Below are 25,957 nucleotides of genomic sequence, written 5' to 3'. Positions count from 1 at the left end.
CCCATGTTTGTAATACTTGAAAAACATGAAATATATGAATATTAAAAGATATTAAAAAATATCGGGGGGGTGATGGTGTAAATTAATTGTAAATAACTTTCTTACAGTAAAAGATATGTCAAAGTGATGCATATCTGCAGAAAGTAGAGAGTCTAAGCTTTCAAACAGTATCTCATATGTGGTACTGGGTCCATGACAGACCATTACAAATTACAGGAATATTTTATATTAAGTCAAAATAAGATAATTCTGGACCCGGTACAGGGTCCACAGAGTTAAAGAAGTTAAAATGTCCACGTCATCTCCCACATAAGAGTTCTGGTTTCTGTGGTCAAACTGGTGCAAGTTTTGCATCATGCTTTTTGAACAACTGAAACAGGATAAAAACTACAACATTGCTACAGCTTTAACAAAAAAATAGAGAACGGCTTAAATTTCATAACAACTTAAAATGATTCTTAAAGTAAACCGATCCCTAACATGATGAATTACAAGCTACTGAATAACTAAAACATTTAATGACTCAGCACATCATTTTGTGTACAAAAGTAAATGTTTAAAACATATTGACACGAGTTTTACATGGCACTTGACTTTTTGTGGTTTTATTACTTGCACTGAGCTTAAGCCAGACTGGGGTTAATGTTATGACCGTCTATAGCTCTTAAATGTATGGAAACATTGCTGCATCTTCAAAATTATAAGTAACAGAATTGCAACTGTAAACCTTATTTCTTATATAGCTGACAAAATAACACTGGTGAGCGTGTATGAAAGTGTGTAACCGTTGCAACATCAGTGCCCACAATCAGAACAGGAAAAATACTGAGGGTTTTCATACAGGTTCTGGGTTTGTAATGAGTAACAGCAGTGCTTTCACTAACAGATATCAATATAATGGTGATGACCTCAAAATAAACCATCTGTTTTTCAATTTTAGACACATGCTTAACATTTATTAACCTACACTCTTAAAAATAAAGGTACTTTATGGTTCCATAAAGAAGAAACCTTTTGTTTCAAAAAAGATCATCTGTGGTGAAAAAAATGATTATACATGGGTACATTGATTGCCGGTGACTTCTTTTTCGAGGGCGCACTATGCGAAGCTCGTCACGTCATGTAACCTTATGTGCATCACACATGGTGTCAAAATACAATAAGCCTGTCTTACGAGTATTTGCGAGTGTCTCTTTTATCATAAATCCCTGTTGAAGTGTGTGCACATGGTTCATATGGCGCAACAAACACATATTTTGACATGACGAGCCACACATATTTTGAATTCACGCCCCTCATAAAAGAAGTCACCGCTGCCACTGCAAAAGTATAATAATAATAATTATTATTATTCATTACATTTATATAGTGCTTTTCTGCAGCACTCAAAGCGCTTTACATATGAAAGGGGATTCTTCTCAACCACCACCATAAAACATAAAATGTTTTTTCTATGGCATCATTGTGAAGAACCTTTCAAGCAACTTCATTTTAAGAGTGTATTCTCTAAATTTACCTAATTATAAAACCAATTTTTTACTCCAAGTTTATATGTTTTAAAATTTGATATGAATCCCAGTTTTCAGACATTACCATATTAAGCAAATAAATAATCCGATGTGCATGACCAATCAAATAAATAAATAAAGAACAGATTGTATGGCATATGGGATAAACATAGAATAAACATTGTCAATAATAATTCAAATAATTATTTAAGTGATCCACACAACATTCCAAAAGACTACATGAGAAAAAGATAAAAAAAATAATTTGTCCTTTCCAACTGACTATTAGATTGGCTCTTAGCAGGATATTTACTAAACACCTCAATATTACAATATCATGAGACCTTTTTGCAGCTCATCATGAGCTTTACAAACCTACTGAGTGATTGTTATTTGGAAACAGATCATATACATAAACATATACAGTATAACCTTGAGGAAAGAGCAAAAGACAACAACCAGACTGAAGAACAATTCAGTGATGTCACAGAGGTCTTCTATGAAGGATCTGATCTATAAAGTATCTGTATAATTGTTTTTACCATTTCTTGCTTTTAGAGATTGTAATTATTCTGTCAAACCCCTTATTCAACATACCTTCATGAACAACCCAAACTCTTGATAACACCCTAACAACCAAACACTTTGACATTATGTTCCGTTTGTTACCTTTGGTTACTTTTACCAAACAATCAAAAACAAACAATAAAGAGACCACAGTGGGAGTTGGTTGATGTTTTTTTTTTCTTTGTCATTCTCAGTAAGATCGTGGTCCGGGTTGGACATCTTCCGACTGGCCGATCGAGTTGGTAGGACCACCAGACTGATTTTGCTGGTCGATGGACTGATAGTTGTCTCTGTTTCTAGTTATTGTTGGAAAACCTGAAAGTAATAGACAGGTGTGCATGATCAACTTTAGTTTCATCCAGAACCATATAATGTAATTTAAAAACTGAATCAAATGATCATTCACAAATAAACTCTCATAAGAATAAATATTTTTAATTTGTTTTCAAATTGTACAGACAGAAAACTCAGGTGAGAACCTCAGGTCTTAAATAAGTCTAGACATGAATTACTTACATCTGCTAGATTTCTGCATAACCTGAAATATATATATTTCTCCTGGTACATATACAGTATCACTCAGGGCCGGCGCTAGCTATAGGCAGAGTAGGCAAATGCCTAGGGCCTCAAGCTTGGAAGGGGGGCCTCCATAACTGCTAAGTCCATGTGCGCTGGTCCGACAATCACTACTGACAGCATTAAATAAAGTTTTAAGGTGAGTTCAACTTTATGCGGCGCCACCAATGCAAGAATTAATTTTTATATTTAAAAAAGTATTTAAAGTCGAACAGCAAACAAAACTGGCGTTACCTAAAGCAGTGGTTTTCAATCTTGTCCTAGGGGACCCACAGCTCTGCACATTTTGTATGTCTCCCTTAACTGACACACCCAGTTCTGTTCATGGATCTCTCCCTTAATGAGCAGATGATCTGAATCAGGTGTGTTAGATAAGGGAGACATGCAAAATGTGCAGGGCAGTGGGTCCCCTAGGACAAGATTGAAAACCACTGACCTAAAGTAAACAGTCTGTATATCTTGTAAGTCCTCTACGCTTTATTTTAGTTTTTAAATCATGAAAGTAGTTTGTCTTTTTAACTTCCATTGGCAGCTGATTTATATGGATATTTAAGGTAGTTTATAAAAAGGTATTGCAATAGTCTGATAGATAACTTTATACTGTATATTGGTTAAGTAAGGGGGAAATTCTTCTTTATACCAAGTTAAAATAAAAAAACAATAAAAGTTTTCTAGGAGGTGTTCACCTGTAATTTTTTTACCGTTAGGGTTTTTGCAATGTATTTTTACATTAGTTGTCTTTTTAATTTTACTCTTTGGAGAAAGCAAAACTGTTATCCTGTATTATCCCAAAAAAATTGTGTTTTTAATAAATGTGACTGCCTTAAAATTTTTAAAACATTTGGTTTTGCATAATTTCTAATTACATTTTAGCATAAAGTTAATCAATTTGTTGATAAAACTTAATAAAAAGTAAAAGTAATGGGGAAAAACATGTTTAATAGTAGTGCTCATCTGATTTCTTACGCAGTAGAAAAACACGTTCTCACATTATTCTGCAAATTAGAGGGGTGTGAGGGGCCTCCAACATAAATTTTGCCTAGGGCCTCCAAATATCTAGAACCGGCCCTGGTATCACTGCATCTTTTGGTTGGAGTGTCCACTATAAGCACTTTTTTCTTTGTTGTGTGACAAAGTTGAGAAATGTTTAACTTTATTCAAATTATGAGCGACATTCGGGAACGACGCAGGGAGTTCACATCATCCATCTCTAGTCAGTTACTGGAGTGTACGTTACTCATTTTATGACAACTAAATATAGAAACGCCTCATTTGAAAGAGACAAGCGACACACAGCGACAAAGTCGCTTATAATGTGAATGTACCTTTATGCTTGCGGCGCATTTGCCACCTTCTACTATAAATTCAAAATCCCTCATAAAAACAGAAAAAAGCAAACAGCTCCAGTGGACATAACATTGAAAGAGGCAGTAATATGTGCATGCAGCAACGTATTTCAGGTTATGCCGAAATGAAGGCAGAGGTACGTATGGCAAGTGAGCCTGGGTTATAAGCCTCAGTGACCAGGGGGCCAGTTGCACCATCCAAAAGTTGGGTATACCGGTAAGCCCTACATCAGGCTTAGCTACGTTGAATGTTGTGAAAATGTTTTACGCCTTTACGCACCATCTGAAACTACGACCAGGTGCAGCTACACTCAGTGTAAACAAGGCCCATTCCCGCATATGTGTTACTATTGTTATAAACTTATTTAAACTTAAACTTATACTTATTATATCATATATAAGAATCTATTGGTGCAGTTTCTCACTCTTCCATGCAGGAAAGCACACTGCTCTTGTATCCTGCGCATTAGATGTGCCAATGTCTCAAATTTATTTGTTTCTATTTTTGCCATGGAAACAAGTCAAGACTTTATACTTACGCCAGATTGTTTAAATAGCAAATACATTTGCACCCATTTTTTCGCCCATTGGCCCTCTGGTCTAAAAACGAGGTGTGTTCAGGCACACCTATTTTGAGGCAACTGAAATATACTTTGCAATTGACCGACTAAAGACTAGTCCAAAGTCAATGGTGCGATTTTGTTTTTGTTATTTAAAGATTGTGCTAATAAAATAGTAATATGCGCCTATAAACGTGACAACAACGCGGGTTTGCTTGTCACAAACATGGATGCATAGCAGCACACAAACGTTTTTAAATATGAAACATTAAAGGATTCAAATGTAAAAGATTATTATTGAGTCTCTTGGAAATAAAAGAGGACTGATTATGAGACGTTAGAAGGCATAAAGATCTACTTAACCTGTAGCCTGGTAAGTAATTCTTCCTCTGCTTAGATTTTCAGTTTACAAATTCTGTTATCTAAATAGGGAATTGGCATGCCGTGAGCGCAACTGGCTTTTAAAGGGGATGAGAGCTGAGACTCTGATTGGTTCATTGCACATTACCCCCAAAACACACCCATTACTCATTAGGAAAATAGGAACAACTCTTTCAGACTGTGCGCTAGGCACACAATTTTTTTTCCCGTCATTAAATTAACAAAAGTGGATTTGGCCCATTTAGACTGTGTACTGTGTGCTTTAGACCATGTCCTTAGATCGTAAAATAGGGCCCATAGTCTCAGACGTGCGCAACACCTAAGGTGCAACAGGTGTAAATTCTACGTCGGATGTAAAGTGCATTTTACTTTCTAGACAAATCTTACGACCGGGTTTACACCCAGCTGGTGCAACCGGCCTAAGATTATTAAATACAATACACATGCTCTTAAATAAAGGTGTTTAAAAGGTTTTTTAATGTGATGCCATAGATTAGAAGAACCATTCTTGGTTCCTCACAGAAGCGTTTCTGAAACAGAAAGGTTCTTCGGTTCTTTGTGGAACTATTTAGCCAAAAATGGTTCTTCTATGGCATCATGAAGCATCTTTATTTTTTGAAAGAGTGCACTTGGTATAACAGTAAACACAGTGACAGACCATTGGACCGCTGGACATCTACACCATGTTTGATTTACACAGAAATATTCTAACCTAATATACTTTATTCAGCCTGAAGATTCCCTCATGATGGATTTACTAAACAAACCCCATAGCACATCTACAGAATAGCAATGATGAAAAACCATGTATATTTTTATACACCAATCAGCTAAATGTTCTCAATTATGTTATATATAAGCCTCAGGCACAGATAAACAAACAAAAACATAATTCAAGCAAAAGGATCAATATTGTATTGTTTCAATTTATTCTTAAAAACTCAACTTGAGCAATTGCAGTCTCAATAAATAACTTAAACAAGCACAATTCCCTTATTGCACCATAAAACACAAGCAAATATCGACCGTGTAGCAGTTCAGCGATTCTGTGTACAAACTCATAGAAAACAGCATATACAATAAAATAGTAAAGTTTATGTTGTGCATGCTGTGGCTGTCATTGGACATCATGAATGTTTTATGCTTTACAAACCCACATCACCAAGCCTATAGACTCCCTTACAGATTTTCTCAATAGTCATTTTCTCAATAACACTTTATAATAACATTTATCTAAATTTCAAAAAACCATACACTGTCATTGTCAGCATAAACTGCCTTTGACTTATAGTTTGTCAGTTTACTCTAAGTTAACATCTTTTGTCACATACTTGATTTATCACAATACTGCAAATAGATTTGCTTCTGTGATGTTAATGATAATATGGCATTTTAATTCTTTAGAATATAAATAAAATGAAAAATCTTTCTAAATCAAAAATATTTATATATATTTATGATTTATTTATTTATGTTTTTTCAGACTATAAAAGAATTGTAAGATTTTTGAACATGTTTGAATAAAAGGTCAAAGAATTTTCTTGCTTTTACTGAGGCACAATGGTGCTCTTTATAAAATTCTCACATTGGTTTTGCTGAAACATTTATGGGCTTGTTTCCCGGACACGGCTTAAGTTTATTAGACTAAAATGCGTGTTTGAGCTGCCTAAATGTCTTTCTTTCTTTATTCTTCATGCTGCTTAATTCATACACACATTGGGGGAGGGACAATTTGGTATCTCCAATTACCTAACTTGTATGTTTTTGGCCTGTGAGAGGAAACCGGAGTACCCAGAGTAAACCCAAACCTGCCATTGTTTTAAGATGCACACTAGTATTGTTTTTGTAAGGTATGTAATGTAAAAACTACTTAAATGTCCTAATAACTAAGGCCCAGTTCTGGATTAATCTAAACCCTTTTCAGGAAACTGCACCTTAGAGTTCATGGTAGTCCAAGTGCAACTAAGAAACATAAAACAGAAACTATTTCACTAGTGGACTTAAGACTTTTTGGCCCATTGTATTTAACTCCTCATGAGTCCATCATATGAAAGGTTGTCCTGAAAAAAAATCATTGAATTAAAATGAAGGAACTTCAAAGAGAATTTATAATTTTTCTATAACGGAAACATTACATCCGCATCCATACAAAAACCAAGAGTACAAGAGGCACGACATCATAAAGATCGAGCAAAAGAAATTCACAAAGACTAAGTAGACACAAACATTTACAAGAAACAATAGAAAGTGCAGGAAACAGATACACCTAGAAGAAACAAAAAATTAAATGTGAAATCCAGCGCAGCAGCTCAGAAACTTCCTGTTTTAGAGGAAACTGAAGAGTTTTGCAGGAGGAAAAGAAGGGAATGTTCAGTATCGACGGCCGAGAAAAGTGCTATCAGTGCTTTCTGTGGTGCAGCGACTGTCCACGGAGGTATCCAAGTCTATAAGACAAATACAGAAGACAGATAGCGAGCAGAACAGTGAATGAAGAAAGATTAACAATCCGGTATAAAAAAAAATATAGTAATCCTTATATTTAGAGTTAAACGATACAAGGGGGGCTCACTCCCAAATTTCCATTTGTATGTCAGAATTTTTTTGTAAGTATTTGTTTAAGTCTAAAAATGTTGTTATAGTAGTAAGAAGTCAGCATATAAACAAGAAAACAAGGTTTTTCATAGCCTTAGAATCTCTTTCATACAAACAAAGATGTGAGATCACATGGTTTAAAATGCATTTTAACACAATACATATAAACTAATAAAGAACGAATAAGATTTACATAATGAACATTAATTCCCGACAAACAGTTTTGTTTGACACATGTCTTATAGCCGTGCAACATCTATGTGTACTTATTTGTGCTATTTTCATTTTTAAGACACCAAATATGAGCTACAATGTGATTTTAACATAGGGGAGAACCGGGGCAAAAGTAACGTGAGACGAAAGTCACAAAGCGATTTTCTCCCAGCCCTGATAACATTTGCATCCCAAACTATGACAGTATCTTTAACACACAAACCCTTGACAGACGTGACAAATATCGCGTTATTTACTCACCGTTTTCCGAGTGCAGATCCAGAAAGCTGTTTTCAATCAAGTAAAATCCTTAAGCGGTCATTTTTTTTTAATAACGCGTTGTGTTTCTCATTTGATGTGTTAAAATACTGATCAATCTACAGGTTATTTAGGGCTCTAACACTCTAATCCTGAAGTTTGACTTTTCTGAGTTTTTCGAAATAAAAGTAAATCGAGTTTGAATATATACTGTCGGGACAAAAGTAAAACTTGTTAATTTTATCCTGCTTAAGAGACCCAAGGGCACATACAGTTGTGTCTCATGTAATCATTATGAAAATTTTGCCCGCCAAAGTTAATTTATTGATGTGTTTACGCAAAGAATGTTTCATTGTAAGGACTTTGCTAATTGTAACACCACCTATGTTGTTTACAGACTTGAATGTGAGTGTGGGTGTTTCTATGTGGGACACACTAAGCGAAGACTCAAAGAACGTATTGCAGAGCACAAATACGCCATAAAATCTGTGAGTCCTAACTACCCTATGGCTGTTCATTTCAAAGAGCCTGGGCACATGAATTTGAATAATTTGAAAGTAATGGTCATTGAAGTCATTTCTAGGAATGTAAGGGGTGGTGACAGGCTTCGACGTCTTCTTCAAAGGGAAACCTGGTGGATTGTAAATCTTACAGCCACTACTTTTCTAGGATTAAATGATGATGTGGATTTCTCGCCCTTTATATAGGGCATTTTAGTAATCTTGATATGTCTTTGGTAATACTTTTCTAGTGTTTGTTTTTAGACTTATCATGGGTAATATGTTTTTGATGTGTGTGCAAAATAATATTCAAGTATAACAAATCATTTGTGACATCATCACTTGTTTTTTACTATTTGTGTATTCTTTGTGAACAGCGCAGTGTGTTTGGCTGTAATGGGATAATTGAAAAATTTTAATTATTTGTTGTTAAGGTTGGGGGTGGGGCTAAGGTCATGTGACCATTCCCAATCCTCTCTACCTGATAAATGCACTCACCTGTGTATATTTGGCATGCCCTGATGAAAACTGTTTAGTTGAAACGCGTTGGCATGTAGCCAGTTTTGATTAAAGGCTTTTAAACATTTATCAGGTGTGCCTAATTTTTTCTATTTTCATATTGATTTAATTTAATTTTCATAGTGTTCAAATTGTTGAAAAATGTTTTATTCTCAACAATGTAAGTTTGTATTGTTTGTTTCTTTAAAAACATTTGATAAAACTAAAAATGTAATTTCATTATTTTTTGCAAAGATAAATGACAAAAAAGTTTGCAGTTACGTAATAACGAGGTCATAGTCATGTATATTTAATAAAAACAAGTGTAACACAAAATCTATCTTGTTTTGTTGTGTTACTTTTGACCCGCCTGTGTGTTGCTTTCGTCCCTGCTGTCAAGTAACAATTCACTACTCATGTTTAAAGTGAAATTATACTGAATTCGTTTTACATTTGTTCAAAATTCCACCTGGTATTGATAGACCACATTTGTGAATTACTGACCACAGCAAAAACATATATCTGTCTATAACATTATCTTTTAAAATTAAGTTTTTTTGAAAAATTATACTTTCGCCGCCGCTCTCCCCTACTATCTCTGTATTTAAAATGTATTTAGATACCACTTGTAGTAAACTTTCATACAAAGATGGGTTACTACAAGTGGTACCTAAATACATTTTTAAATATATATTTTTAGTTCATATTTATGATGTCTCAAAATAGCACAGATAAGTACACTTAGATGTTCTTAAGAACATCTTAAAAAGTACTAAAGATTAATTTTTTGTATTTTAAGTACAAAATTAGTACGCTGTAAAAAATGATGTTGATTTGACAAAAATGCTGCATATTTTTGTTACAGTGTATGTAAAAATAGAGCACTTTAAATACATTCTGGAAGTGTACTATTTTCACCAGGGAAAATTTGGAAAATCAATAAAAATTTAATAGACGTTTAACCACATAGCCCAAAAATAAATGAAAAAGACGAGCAATCACCTTGTAATCACTTTTGAGACATCAAACATCCCGCAAGTTATTATGGCAAAAATTATCAAATGTAACCAAATTTAATGGGCCCTTATTTATTAACAGTGCATACAGCCAGGAAGATTACAAAAACAGTAACTTAATGTTTTAGTTTAGAGTCCCAGAAGAATTAATGATGTAATGAGAGTAATATAACACTGCATATAGGCCAGTGTTTAAAGGTGGGGTACATGATCTCTGAAGCCAATGTTGACATTTGAAATCACCTAAACCAGGTGTCACCAACCCTGCTCCTGGAGAGCTACCGTCCTGCAGATTTTAGCTCCAACCCCAATCAAATACAGCTGAAGCAGCTAATCAAGGTGTTCAGGGTTGCTTGATAATTACAGACAGGTGTGTTGGAGCTGGGTTTGAACTGAAGTCTGCAGGACGATAGCCATCCAGGAGCAGGGTTGGTGACACCTGACCTAAACAAACACGGCCCTACCCCAATAAAATCTGGACCTTCTTTTGATAGACCCGGCCCACACATACCCAACCAGGCAACGATGTCGGTTAGTAGACACTCCCCTTTCTGCGGACTGGCTACAAGTGTGTTTTGGTACTCGGCCAGACACCCTTTTCTTAAATGTTTTTCAAAAATCATGCACCCCGCCTTTAAAATATCTATAGCATTATATTTTTTCATTGAATTATTATAGCTTAACATAGCTAGAATTTTTTTACAGCCAGTTTTAGTCTACTGTTTAATGATATCTTTATTTAGTCCAACTTAAAATAATAGACTTGTGATTATTGGCCTGTTCCCAACTACTGTAGAATCAAGTAATGTTTTTTAAAATAGAGATCAAGTCAAGCTGTTTTTCTTCATTCTCTATTAGCCACCGGTCTTGTGATCATCTTTAAACTCAGTTATCTGCTCTTGTTTTCATTTGTGCTGCCTGCTGTTTTCACTCAAAACCTTTCTTGTGCTTTACAGTCCTTATCCTGAAAATGATCATGCTCGAAACAAACCGTGGCAATCAAAGCAGCTAAAGGACTGAGCGGATACATCACAAACCACTCTGAACTAAACTGTCAATGGAACCTCACAGGCCTAAAACATATTGTGCATAGGTACATGAATGCAAGTTTGTTACCCTGGCAGGTATACTGTACATGTGCATGCTTACAGTGTATGTGCAAGTGATTTGATGCCTTAAGCATAGCCTATTTGTGCAAGATGTTTTAGGCATTAAGGATCTTTGGTCACCTACTTACCAAAGTTGATGTTGTAGTCACCGCCCCGCTCACGGTACATTTGATAGACAAATAAGCAAGAAAGGGGTTTAAGCAGCAGACTCAGGATGACCATGCCTGCACTGAAGCGAAATGTATCCCGTCCGGCTTTGTCATACAAGATTTCACTTTGTGTGTAGTATACCCCGATATGAACAATATCGGTCAGGATGGTCACGGCCAATCCCATCAAAAACTGAATGAAAGAAAGCAGAAGTTACTATATACAAAAACAAGAAAGGAAAAAATTAAGCATCTGACACAAATCTTAATTTGTGTTGTGAAGATGAACCAAGCTTCTGCGTGAGTAATCAATGACAAAATGTTCATCCATGCTTGAACTAAAAGAGGGTAATTCACAAATTAATAACAGATAAAATTGTAGTCAATGTATGTTTTACTTTTTGGTTTTCTGTCCATTTTTGTATTCTTTTTTAAAACCCAGATTCTCTAATACACTGTAGTTTGCCTTTTTGCCAAATTATTTTGTCCAGTACTCCTCAAAAGTTTAATGTTTTGTCCATTTTGTACCATACACCATATATTTTGAGAACCTGGGCTGTGGGGGGCATCGAAAGCAAATTATGTACAAATCCCCCTGACATCACTTTTGGCCTCTACTGTATATCACATAAGCTTATTCAGTCTTGTAGTTTAGGTTTGTCTTTATACGTACCATTATCACAGCATCTATCGAGTCTCGCTGTGCGATGGCCCATACACCCAATGCAAGAACACTCATATTCCCCAACACATAAGAATCAGGAAGCCATTGTATCAAACATCCCCTGCATACATACAAACACACACATATGTTCATATATTGTGTTTATAATAAATTATATTTATTGTGACATGACTACATTAAATTAATACAATACACAAGACTTAAGAGCCGTTTAACATTATAACAATAACTTTAAATGATTGTTTTAAATTTTAAAGAGAATTGCAGAATTCACACCAAAACTATATTTTTCCAACTGATGAATGATAAACCAATGACAGCCAATCAAATCTACTTGAATATAAAGTGCACACGCATTTGAAATAACAGGCGCTGTGAACAAGCTCATTGCTGAGGTCCATTACATTAAATTACTTCAGGTGTCACTGATGCAGTGGCTGTGAAATTGAATTGAATTAATGTTTTTATTCTACACTGACTATTACACCAAAAGGTAAGATATTAGATTGCACAAACTACTAGATGAGGTCATCTGCTGGTTATAACTACTGTAAATGCAAAAAGAACAGCATATTTATACATTCAATGATATGTAAACAAGTAAAAGCGTTTTAATGAAAGGAAATATGCGATTTAGTTAATGCTATTGAAGGTTAATAATTTGCATACTTGAGCGAATTAGCATAAAGTTATTGTTATCCAGAGGTGGGGACAGGTCACGGTCAAGTCCAAGCAAGTCTGAAGTCTTAAACCATCAAGTCCGAGTCAAGTCTCAAGTCACAGTTCAGATAAATCAAGCAAGTCAAGTCAAGTCAAGTCACAATAGTAAAATAAATAGGGGTACATTTTTTTAGGTCTAAAAGTAGCATTAGGCAAAGAAATCAAATCAAATGAAGAATAACAATGTCTTTATTTATTATCTTTATTTATTTCTTTATTATTTTTTAGAGCTACAGAATTGATTTGATTTTGTTTGATTAACATAGTTCACCCAAAACTAAAAGCTCTGCCATCATTTACTCACCCTAATGTTGTTACAAAACCTCATAAATGTCATTCTTCTGATTTACTTCCATAGTATTCTTTTTTCCTACTATGGAAGTGAATGGGGTCCACAAACAGTTTGGTTACAAGCATTTCTCAAAATATCTTCCTTTGTGTTCCTCACAACAATTAAATTTTTACAGGATTGTAATAACATGAGGGCGAGTAAATGATGACAGAATTTTCATTTTTAGGTGAATTATCCCTTTAATGACACAGACTTGAGTAGGTTAATTGAGGTTACTGTCTCTTTAAAACTGGTTTTTGCCTCTAATCTACAGGTATACATATATTTAAGAAATAAACAAATGTTTTTATTAGAAAAAGAATACTGTGTGGAGATCATTTTGTTTGTACACTCTCAGAAACAAAGGTTTAAAATTATACCCTTTCTGTCACTGGGGTGGTACCCTCAAAGGTTCAGTTTTGTATCTTTTATGGCAATACAACACATTGAAATGTTGTACCTTTTGGGGTACAACATTATACCTTAAAGACCTATTGTGTACCTTTAAAGGACCAATTTTGTACCAAATAAATGTTAGTGGTACAAAACATTTAACTGTACCTTTAAAGGTACATAATAGGTCCTTAAGGTATAATATTGTACCCAAAAGGTACAACATTTCAATGTGTTGTATACCCATTTGTTATAACTACAGATGAGTTGTTATAACTTATAAAATTAAGTTGACTTTTCTTAACTATATTTTATAAGTTGTGACAACTCATCTCTGTTGACATGACTTGTAAATCTTTGTTGATTTAACAAAAAATTTTAAGGCAGCAAAGTTTTTTTTACAGTGTGCTAATGTAGTTAACATTATACATTTGGTTTAAACAAACAGTGCTAAATATCACTAAAATTGGTTAACTGGCTCGTAATCATAGGGGAACCATTTTAAGTGCGATATAGCACCTATATAGTACCTGTGTAGAACCCTATAGTGCTATATAGAACCATATCTGGTACTATAGTGGTGATATATCCCCCTCGGATGGTTCTTCATAGGTGCTATAGAGCACTAAAAATGGTTCCCATATGATTACGAGCTTTTAGTGCTTTTTAGCACCAATTTTTTAGAGTGTAGTTATCTTTAATATGTGAACAGCCCTTTATTTTTTTCATGTTATAATTTTGTATACTGTATAGGGTTTCACTTCAGAGGAGACCCATTTCTGTGCTAAACTGAGAACTGTATGATTAACTTTCACAACTGGTGAAATTCCTCATGCTAGTGAAGAGAAATAGATTTGAGAAAGACAAATGATCTCACCAGACTGTCAGTAACCAGTGAACCAACACGATGCCCTGCAGAACAAACACACAGAACAATAAATCTTAATGTACAAATCTATTCATTTAACCTAGTGAGCATTCAGTTATGGGCATTTTAGCCATTTCCAAAAATGTTACTGACTTACTTTTTATAGTCAACATGTGGAAATAAAGCAATAGAATAAGGAAGTTCTGTCTAAACTAAAGCTTTAAAGTTTTATTTGTATTAAAAATAAACTTAATAAAGGGATGTTGTGGGTCATGACAATAATATCTATTGCCCGTGCAAAAGGCTGTGTAGGTAGATCAAAGACATTTACATGAAAATAAAGAGATTCTGTATATTAGAGATTAATCACACAATAATGTATTGTAAAAAACAACATAAAGTTACTGCAGAGTTAATAAATATTTTGATAAATAAAAGACATCATTTATCATTATTTACTTTTGAACATTTTAATGTGCTTTAAATTAAGTTCTGCTTAACAAAGTGTTCAAATCACTCTCTACTTTAAAACATACAACTTCAAATCTCTCTGTTTTATAAACATACAAAAATGATCTTTTCCAAAAAATCTTTAATGGTTTTAAGGACTCATTTATCAGCATGTCAACTCTTTATAAAACAAATGAAAAATAGAAATTACCTTAAGATTTATGGCTGGTATTTCCATAGTTTACTGACCGTTGTAATTCAATGCCTCTCTGTTATTTTCAGTATTTCACAAAGTAATCATGAAACGCTTTCATACTAAATGTGGGTAACCACAGTTTGTCTGGCGATCTGAACTCACTACCAACACAAAACATGTGACAGCAGCCTGACTTGAACCATGTGACCACACCTCCCTTTACTTCTCGTCATTGCACATCTGAACACACGAGAGCAGGCTGTAACTTCACTATGTGTGCATACAGTAGATCTGTACACTCTCAGAATAAAATGGTCAAAAAAATTGACCCAAGCTGTCACTGGGCTAGTACCCTTTAAAAAGGTCCTATGTACTATTTTATGAATATAAATACATTTGGTACTAGTATGTATCTTTTGAGGTCCTAATATGCATCCTCAATGGTGTATTTTCTGAAAGGGTATTGCCCCAGTGACAACTAGGGACCATTTTTATTTAATTTTTCATTTTTTCATTTTTAAGTTTCTCCAGTAGGGGAGAGCCGAGCTGGTTGGGTCAAGGGTTGGTTGGCACACAGTTAAATTCCAGCACACTAAAGGGCGCTGCCACAAAAATCTGACATTAAAATGACTGCCCTCTTGAGCTGAACACACCCATTTACTAAAATCATCGATTCACTAACTAAAATCATGGTCACTAACTGTTGAGGTGAGGATAACTTTTATATTTTACAGTGTCAAAACAAAAAAAAGGTCCCCACACTAAATACATTTTAGAACTATGATAGATAGAGATTTAATATAATATATAATATAAAATGTAAGGATTTTAGAGATAGGGTCACCTATATTTTGACATGAAGTTTAAAAGGTTCTGATGAGTGATTCTATGTGGCTAACATCCTTTCAGTTAATTGGTGTGTCCTAATGTGGGTGGGGTTGGTTGACACACTGATTTGGGGATTGGTTGATACGTGCATACTGCATTATTTCTGTTACTCCTTATACTTACACACATACACAAATTCACATACACACACAACACACACACAATTAACGTATGTTAAAAATTATAAATATTGTATTATAATATATATATAACATATAATACTTATATATTGAAAGAGACCCAGACACACCCTTACGAAACAAAAATATATTGCAGTATATTAGAAAAAATCATGTAATATATTAGGCAACATATTCCCATATATGGGATTTAATATTTATATTTTCCAATATATTGAAATATATGCATGAAACATACATGTATATGTGATACAAAATATATTGCAATCAAGAACAAAAAGGGCACTATATTTTTTACATGTAATAGTTTGTCTTTATATGCTTTGATATATTGCAATATATGCATAGACCATACATGTATATATGAGACAAAATATATTGCATTCAAGAACAAAAAGGGCACTATATTTTTTACATGTAATAGTTTGTCTTTATATGCTTTGATATATTGCAATATATGCATAAACCATACATGTATATATGAGACAAAATATATTGCAATCAAGAACAGAAAGGGCACTGTATTTTTTACATGTAATAGTTTGTCTTTATATGCTTTGATATATTGCAATATATGCATGAAACATACATTTATATATGATACAAAATATATTGCAATCAAGAACAAAAAGGGCACTGTATTTTTTACATGTAATAGTTTGTCTTTATATGCTTTGTTATATTGCAATATATGCATGAAACATACATTTATATATGATACAAAATATATTGCAATCAAGAACAAAAAGGGCACTATATATAAAATGCTCGAGTAGGAAGCTGAGATTCAGGCGCGAAGAGAGGACAGGATGCGTAACAGACACCAGCAACAAGGAGGCTGATAGATAGGTCCTGATCTATGATCCTGACCCACACTCCTAATCAGTAGGTGGCGGTAATGCCACTAAAAGTTGTTTGCCAACTGCCAGTAAAACTCAAAAAGAAGAAGGCTGATGTCAGCAGGCTACCCAAGGAAACTTCAAGTTTTAAAAGGTATATAAGTTTTCAGAGCTGGTGCTTTCCAGTTTTTATTGCATCTCTGAGAGATTTTTGTGAACAACTTGTTGTTCTGCTCCACAGATGCTGTTTTAAAACAGTTTCCTATAAGGCCAAGGAAGCTGATGTCAGAAAATCTATCAACAGTAGAATCTGCGAGCTAATGGCATTAAGACACCAGGTGAAGAGCAAAAGCATGGGTATGTACGTGGTTTACATCAGTGAAGATCCAAGGTTTTTTTTTTTTTTTTGCTTTTTCACGGTTCCCAAAACTTCTTGAAAGTTTGTTTATTATTTATTTGTTCATTATTGTCTGTGCATTTTGTTTATTGATATTGTCTTTATTGATATTGTCTTTATATTGTATAATGGCACTGCTGAAATTTTGAAATGGACATTGGTAATTTAAGTTGCTTTAATTTATATTTTGTATATTTTTTGTTTAATGGCACTCTTTTAAAATGTAATTTATGTAAATGCAATGCAACACATTTATGTAATGTAACCTCTTGGGGTTTTAATAGGCCTATAGAGCTCTGTACCTCAAATTGGGTTTAGTATCTGTGCATGATTAAAAGAAAATAAAGGTGGCTTTTGATAGATTACCCATCAGTCTGTGTTAATATGTGGTGTAAATGTTTGTATATTGCAGGTTGCATATTTAAGTATTTATATATTTTAGATGTTTCATGTACATATACTTTATATATCCCAAATATATTCATACATTGTATGTGCATGTTCTCATATATGTACACATATTGTGCATACATTTACAATAAATATGTACATATATTTCCATCTAATTTTAAATATATGCAAAATGTATTCCACAATATATCAAACACATATCTACATATATATTTCCATATACAGTAGTTGTAAATATATTTGAAATATATTCTACCATATAGTAAACATACATGTGACACTATATCTGTACATATATTGTTAATACATGTTCCCATATATGCACATATATTTCACATATTTTCCATCTAATTTTACATATATGTTAAATATATTCCACAAGATATCAAACACATATCTACATATATATTTCCATATAGTTGTACATATATTTGAAATATATTCTACCATATAGTAAACATACATGTGACACTATAGCTGTACATATATTTTTAATACATATTCCCATATATGCACATATATTTCCCATCTTATTTTACATATATTTAAAATGTATTCCACAATATATTGAACACATATCTACATATATTTCATGTACATTTCCATATAATTTTACATATATTTGAAATATATTCTACCATATAGTAAACATATATGTGAAACTATATCCCTACATATATTGTTAATACATTTTCGCATATAAATCAAAATATAATATTGCATATATTTTTAAATATATAAACACATATATTATATCCATGTACAATATATTGAAAGTGGCAATAATTTGTATATTTTGCAATATACTGCAATATATTCCACATATATAGAATATATGTACCATCAATATATTATCCCATGTATTGCCAATTTATAATATATTGGAAAATGGAAAGTAAAATAATATATTGCAATATGTTACAATATATTTCAAGTAATATATTGGTAAATATATTTTCCTTTCGTAAGGGCATACAGTGACAAAGTCGCTTATAATGTGAATGTATCTTTATATCTGTCATAATGATTATTGACAGGAATGATTGACTAAATGTTTAGGCTCCTTCCGAACCTACTTTTAAAACTACATTAAAAAATACAAATAAAAGTACATTTATTTGATTAGTCCACACAACAAAAACATTGTTCAATATTATGTTACCTTTCATTTCTTTTCCATAACCTTTTAACAAACTGATGTGACAGGGTGGTTCACTGTGACAGGGTGGTATGAAGAAAGTGTTGCAATATATGTAAGTCTCAACAACTTCACTTTCACTTCACTGACGTTTCAGGTCAAAATACCTCACAGATCATTTATTATAACATATCCCAAACTCCTCTATTTGGATAGGGGTAAAAACACACTGTTTTCTTGTCCGTACCTTTACAATCAAATGGTTAACTGAAGAGCCAGTGAGAGCTTTGGGCTAAAAGCATAGACACTGAAAAGTGTCTGTGACGTCACCCATAGGTTTGTGAAGAGAATTTTTTAAGCTTAAAGTAGGCGGTGCCTGCCGTCACCATATTGGCCTCGCGTCACTCCGCATAACTCGCAGATAACTGAAATGGGTAAAGAGGAGGGACATGGGTGAAGCTGAGGTGAATGGTTGCTGAAAGCACGCCCGCCTAGCTTGACTCTAGTGACAGCAGTAGCTGTTCAACCGTCACTCAAGTGGCCACGCCCTTAATTATGCAGAACTTTAAGGCTTAATATAATTTAAACGGATGAGTTACAAAAAAAATCACAAAATTAGCTGTACAGACCAAAAACACTTTTGGTACCAGGCTCTAAACATATTATTTACTGTAAAGTTGTGCAATTTAACATGGAGGTGAGTGCCTAACTGATTGAACCAAAAATTCTGATCAATACTTTTTGCTTACACACATTTCCACATTCAAATGGGACACAGAGCCACCCCATCACATCCCTTACCACCCTGTTACAATAAAACATGTGATCGGGTGGTAAATTTCATCCCAAAATGGCTGCAGATCTCCCAAGTGGTCAATTTTCCTTAACTAGCATGCATCCATTTAATCTGAAATATAACTTTTTTGCATTAATAGTGTAAAAAATCAATTTACTGTCTATTTTGCATAACGGGATGGTTGTTTTGAACTTAACAGAACCTGCCTAACATAAAAGCAACAAATAAACAATGTAAAAAATGTCAGTTTTGCTTGCTTTTGTTTTTGGTGTCTACAAGGCTCAAATGAAGTCACTTCCACATTGTGATGTCATTTAAAGCAGTGGTACATTATTTATAGATTACTGTTACTGGGTGAGTCAAACTGAGGGACACACATAAATCATTAAATATTTACAAAAAATAAGGTTTATTTTTAGAAAATGTATTGTAAATTGCAATTAACAGATAATGTGTGAACAGAACCTTTCTGGTTAATCAGTGCTGCCAATTTACCAGTAAGAGAGGTTGTAAGATTACCAGTAATTTACTGGTAATCGCTATGTGTTAACAGAAAATAAGGATTTCCGGCATTAAGAATGGACGAACGCCACAGCTTCGGGTCAATCGTAACGTTTTGAAACCGATGACGTGTTTGTGTATGTCACTGGGCAATTTAGGTGTGTCAATTTTTGATTCAACAAGGTGCTGAAAGCATTCTTTAGAAATGTTGGCCCATATTGATAAAATAGCATCTTACAGTTGATGGAGATTTGTGGGATGCCCATCCAGGGCACGAAGCTTCCGTTCCACCACATCCCAAAGATGCTCTATTGGTTGAGGATGGTGGTCATAAAGGGGCTGGACATGGTCAGAAACAATGCTCAGGTAGGCCGTGCATTTAAACAATGCCAAATTGGCACTAAGGGGCCTAAAGTGTGCCAAGAAAACATCTCCCACACCATTAAACCAACAGCCTGCACAGTGGTAACAAGGCATGATGGATCCATGTTCTCATTCTATTTACGCCAAATTCTGACTTTACCATCTGAATGTCTCAACAGAAGTCGAGACTCATCAGGCCAGACAACATTTTTCCAGTCTTCAACTGTCCAATTTTGGTGAGCTTGTGCAAATTGTAGCCTCTTTTTCCTATTTGTAGTGGAGATGAGTGGTACCCGGTGTGGTCTTCTGCTTTTATACCCCATCCGCCTCAAGGTTGTGCGTGTTGTGGCTTCACAAATGCTTTGCTGCATACCTCGGTTGTAACGAGTGGTTTCAGTCATAGTTGTTCTTCTATCAAATTGAATCAGTCAGCCCATTCTCCTCTGACCTCTAACATCAACCAGGCATTTTCGCCCACAGGACTGCCGCATACTGGATGTTTTTCCCTTTTCACACCATTCTTTGTAAACACTAGAAATGGTTGTGCGTGAAAATCCTACCCAGTCTCACAAAGTTTCGTGATATAGTCACGTATTTTTTTGATTCTTTTTTCGTGCTATTATCACGATATGATTGTTTTTTCGTGATCGTATAACGAATTCCTGTTTTCGTGTGATTATCACGTATTGGTTACTCAACTGCTTTTTCCTATTTTTAAACCATTGTCGCTTCGATTTAGGGTTAGATTTGGTGCTTGCATTACAATGTCACTTTATACATTGGTTTATACTATTTTTTCTGATTTATTTTTTTATATGTCGCCTGGCGTTAGGGTTAGAGTTGGGTTTGGTTAGGGATGTCATTTTATGTAAATCTAACCCTAAACCGAAGCGACAATGGTAAGAAAATAGGACAAAACAGTTGAGTAACCAATACGTGATAATCACACAAAAACAGGAATTCGTTATACGATCACGAAAAAACACTAAATTTCGTGATAATAGCACGAAAAAAGAATCAAAAAAATACGTGACTATATAACGAAATTTCGTGAGACTGGGCTGGAAAATCCCAGTAACCGAGCAGATTGTGAAACACTTGTCTGGCACCAATAACCATGCCACACTCAAAATTGCTTAAATCACCTTTCTTTCCCATTCTGACATTCAGTTTGGAGTTCAGGAGATTGTCTTGACCAGGACCACACCCCTAAAGACATTGAAGCAACTGCCATGTGATTGGTAGATTAGATAATGTAATTCATGAGAAATTGAACAGGTGTTCCTAATAATCCTTCAGGTGAGTGTAGTACAATAACCTCTCAGCTGTCAAAAGATTACAGAATTTTTTTTTATACTGAAATATTGAAATTTCTACTCTGCATCTGTACAAAGTAATTCCCGATTTCATTTGTATTGTTGGCCAGTAAATCCTGTCTCGTTTCTTTTCAGTTATCAGCTGAATCATTTTGACTTTAACAAGCAGTGTTAAACTGTTAGAAAGAGGTTGGTTATCTAGGTATAATATTGCAACACCAAAATACAGGGAGACCTACGAGGCGGTTATTACCTGACTTTTATTACACACTACAGAAGAACCTGCAGTCCAGATCATGGGAACCTCAGTGGTGGGTACGGCCCTGAGGACTGTTGGGAAATTTTATTGGGAGTTTTGTACAGTAACTAGAAGGTTTTGAGTCATACAGTAAGTCTAAATGCACAAGCACAGTTTATAGTGGAGTTGTGCATCTTTCAAAGTACAGTAATAGTAATGTCAGCACTGAACCTGGAATTCATCTAAGATACACTGTAGGTCCTTTTGGATAAAATCTGAAGCTAAATGTCTGTAAACTTGGTTGTAATTTATTAAAATGCAATACAAGAAATGTACATAAACAACTTCATTCAGTTTATTTAACTATCGATCAGCTGAATTTTTGGAGCAACTGTTAAACTCAAAGACTGTTCTAATTATATTTGCATATAGGCAAAAAAGATTGGAATACTAGATTGGATTTAAATACGTTTTTCAAAATACATCACTGTAGCGTATAGTGTAAATAAAACATGCATATGCAAATCAGATAGCAATCAGTTCCAGCAGCTGACAACATCAACTGAATAAAACTGACTAAGTGTGCATTATAAATTTATTTTACCCCCGGGCTCATTCATAATACCTAAATCAAATATAGCCGTCGCTCATTAATAATTTTTGTGAAATGCCCCTGCACACATGCACATACACGAACAAAAGCTTCTTGACTAGAAATGAGCAAAGGCAACAATTCTGTATTTGATAGATCACGCTATTTGTCCAATTAGCCAACTGTGCTCTGTGATTTTAATAACAACACTGACAGTTCATTACAAACATATGGCACTATTTAAGTCTGATGGATGACTCGGATTGAATCATTGAGTTTAGAGAGGCTTTCTGATGTCCTCTGGGTAATGAGTCTCTTTGTTGTTTAAATGTCGTCTGGCAGAAGTGTCCATCTTCCTGACCTCTGTTAGCCTTGTACAGACAAAAGACATCTTATGATGCATGAGAATTTATTACAGGCTGTTTGATCTATGACCTGTGAGTAACAGTTTTTAAATGTAATTAGTGTTGCTTGTTTACTATTGTAACACATATCTCAAATCCTGTGACTTCTTATGCATTGTTTTATGTTTACTAGCAGATGCTTTCATCCAAAGTGACTTACAATGCATTCAAGCTATACATTTACATTTGTGAATTAAGTATATGCTTTTATCCAAAGTGACTTACAAAGATTTTAAAACACTTGGTCAAATGGAGGCAATAATACAAGGCGTGCTTTTACCAAGTAACTAGTATCTTTATGCTGTATCCTGAAAACTGAACTCATGATCTTTGTGCTGATAAAGCAGTGCTGTACCAACTAAGCAGCAGGAACATGTTTTATAAGTGATTTATTTTTATTTCTGGTGAGTTATAGAAAGCAAGAGAAAACCTCCCATAGACCTCCACAAAAAAAGACTGGCCGAGCTATTTCTATGAGACTTGATCTCCTTTGATTTGTGACAGTACGCACCCCACCAGAACAAACTTACTGCATTGCAACATACTTAACTTTACTCAGAAAACACTTAAGCAACCACACAGCAAAGCTCTTACAACCACAAAGAGCATCCTAGCATTATAACTGTGACTTTTGCAAACATTACACTTCTTCCCTAAATGTTTACCATACAATTTGTATGCTGGTACACACGGCACGTGTTTAAACAAGGAAGAATCTGCGGATGTGTTACAATACTTGTGCAATACAGTAAATTTCCCCTGTTACTTCAATCATACTGTCTGTGAAGATCAGCTGTGTGTCTTAAGCTGGGCGTACACGGTGCGAATTCTGACGGTCGGAACGTCGTGAGCTCTCGCACACGACACGAGTGAGTTTATACGAAAATAATTCGGACGCAGTCACACACGACAAGATTTTACTGTACGACTTGACGAATTCTGACGTAAGCATTTTCACACCTGTGAGGATGAAGTAGGCTACCTTTCGTTGTGGCAGAATGTACAAAAAATAAAACAAAAAGAATAGGGTAAAGATATTGGCTTAGTATATAAAACAGCCTGGAAGTTCTGTTCTTTTGTATTTCTATTTATGCATTCCGAAATTGCAATATAGGTCTAGTTCTGTGGCGGTGAAGGAATTTCTCTGGCAGTGATTGTTCGTGCTAGCGCATATATGCGGTTTTACCGTCTTAATATATCATGTTTGTAGTGCCAAGTAAAGATCTATATTGCTATTATTAATGTTACATATATTGTTGCTTTTTTATAAATATGACCGTTCAAAAAACACATTCAGTGGGCCTATTTATTTATTTGTAAATGCAGAATGAGGAGCAATGAGGTAAAACGCAAGCTACGTTACACGTCTTTCCCTTTATAATTAAATTATTAAGACAACACATCTATAGCCAAATATTAATTTGTAAAACGAAAATAATTTAATTTAATATAAAGCACATTGTCTAGGCTTGTTATGTGCAAATGTTCGGTCAATGCGGTGTCTTGAAGTAAAAGTGAGACCGCAGCATTTATGCTCCTGTAACTGCACAAAATAAATGCCATACAGAAGGCACTGCATATTAACATAGTGCATTTTCACAGCCTATATGTAAATTAATACATATCAATACAAATATAGTATGAAAACAAATTAATCATTATTTAAATAAAGTTTCAGAGATAGCCTACATTTTTAGTCATTTAAATGTTCTCATCATTTCAAAACAAGCTAAGGCTACCATATAACTTACACTGGGCTATTGAGAATGAGGAGATGTCGTCACGACACAGTGCCCCGCCCCCAGAGACCGCGTCATCCTCCCCTTTCCACCATTTTGGGTGGTAACCTGCCAAACTCGTTCACTGTTTGTATTGGTAGTAGAGGAGGTTGTCGCGCTATTTTAGAATGCCTGGAAAACACTGCTGTGTAAAAAATTGCTCCAGTGTCTCCCACGATTGTCGTGGAAAGTCTAGGAACCATTTGTTATGGTTTTTTCGTTTCCCTAAATGGAAAAAGTTTCAAGGAGAGCATGTCTCCGATGTGACAAGAAGACGTCGGATTTCTTGGGTGGCTGCAGTTAGAAGAAAGGACATTACTTTTGACCGCATCTCCGAGTCGATGAGAGTGTGTTAAAACTCATTAACATACAAAATAATATTCACCTTATATTCAATAAAAAAAATTTGATCTGCCTGCATTGACACTATTTTTGTACTCTTTTACAAAGACATACAATGTACATCACTGCATGTAATACCATAACAAACATTATATATTATATATATATATATATAGACCCTTGTGAAAAAAAAAGTGTGCTTAAGTGTACTTTTATAAAGTGTACTTATTACATAAATAATACACTTTAAGTATATACACTTAAGTGTGAATTAAATGCAATCTTTTCGGCGCACTGAATGCACATTAAGTGTAATTAATTTCAAATATATCATATATTAAGTTGAAATAAAATGTAATAAGTTGCCATTAAGAGTGATTTTTTGGAACAACTTAATTGGTACTTTATTACAACTTTATATCTACTTTCATAATTGCTTCTAGTGTTTTTAAAATATACTTAAAGTGCACTACACAATATAATGACATGAAATTAATGTGATTTAAAATGCAATTTAATGTCTGTTAACAATACTCTTAAGTGTGAATTAAATGCAATCTTTTCGGCGCACTGAATGCACATTAAGTGTAATTAATTTCAAATGTATCATATATTAAGTTGAAATAAAATGTAATAAGTTGCCATTAAGAGTGATTTTTTGGAACAACTTAATTGGTACTTTATTACAACTTTATGTCTACTTTCATAATTGCTTCGTGTTTTTACAATATACTTAAAGTGCACTGTTCAATCTACTGTCAAGCAATTAATGTGAAATTAAAAATAAGTTAATGTATATTAACAGTACATTTAATTACTCATTAAATGTAATGTTTCAAATACAAGTTTGCCAAATAAATTCAAATATATAAAATTAAATCAGTTGAACTGTGATTTC

The 25,957-nt window shown here is 34.2% G+C and overlaps 1 protein-coding gene across 1 annotated transcript; it reads right to left on the bottom strand.

Moving 5' to 3' along the window:
- Positions 1-290: 290 nt before the first annotated feature.
- On the bottom strand, positions 291-15,090 carry agtrap (angiotensin II receptor-associated protein). The gene is made up of 5 exons (XM_065242002.1): positions 14,932-15,090; positions 14,280-14,314; positions 11,947-12,058; positions 11,253-11,466; positions 291-2,390 (listed from the first exon to the last, which is right to left on the bottom strand). Exons 1-5 carry the CDS (start codon positions 14,956-14,958, stop codon positions 2,266-2,268), a joined length of 513 nt encoding a protein of 170 aa, XP_065098074.1. The 5' UTR covers positions 14,959-15,090; the 3' UTR covers positions 291-2,265.
- Between the last annotated feature and the right edge of the window lie 10,867 nt (positions 15,091-25,957).

Source organism: Paramisgurnus dabryanus, chromosome 14 (genome assembly GCF_030506205.2).
Source record: "Paramisgurnus dabryanus chromosome 14, PD_genome_1.1, whole genome shotgun sequence".
Lineage (NCBI taxonomy): Eukaryota > Metazoa > Chordata > Actinopteri > Cypriniformes > Cobitidae > Paramisgurnus > Paramisgurnus dabryanus.
The sequence above is the reverse complement of the archived record's forward strand: the minus strand, read 5'-3'. Positions and strand labels throughout refer to the sequence as shown.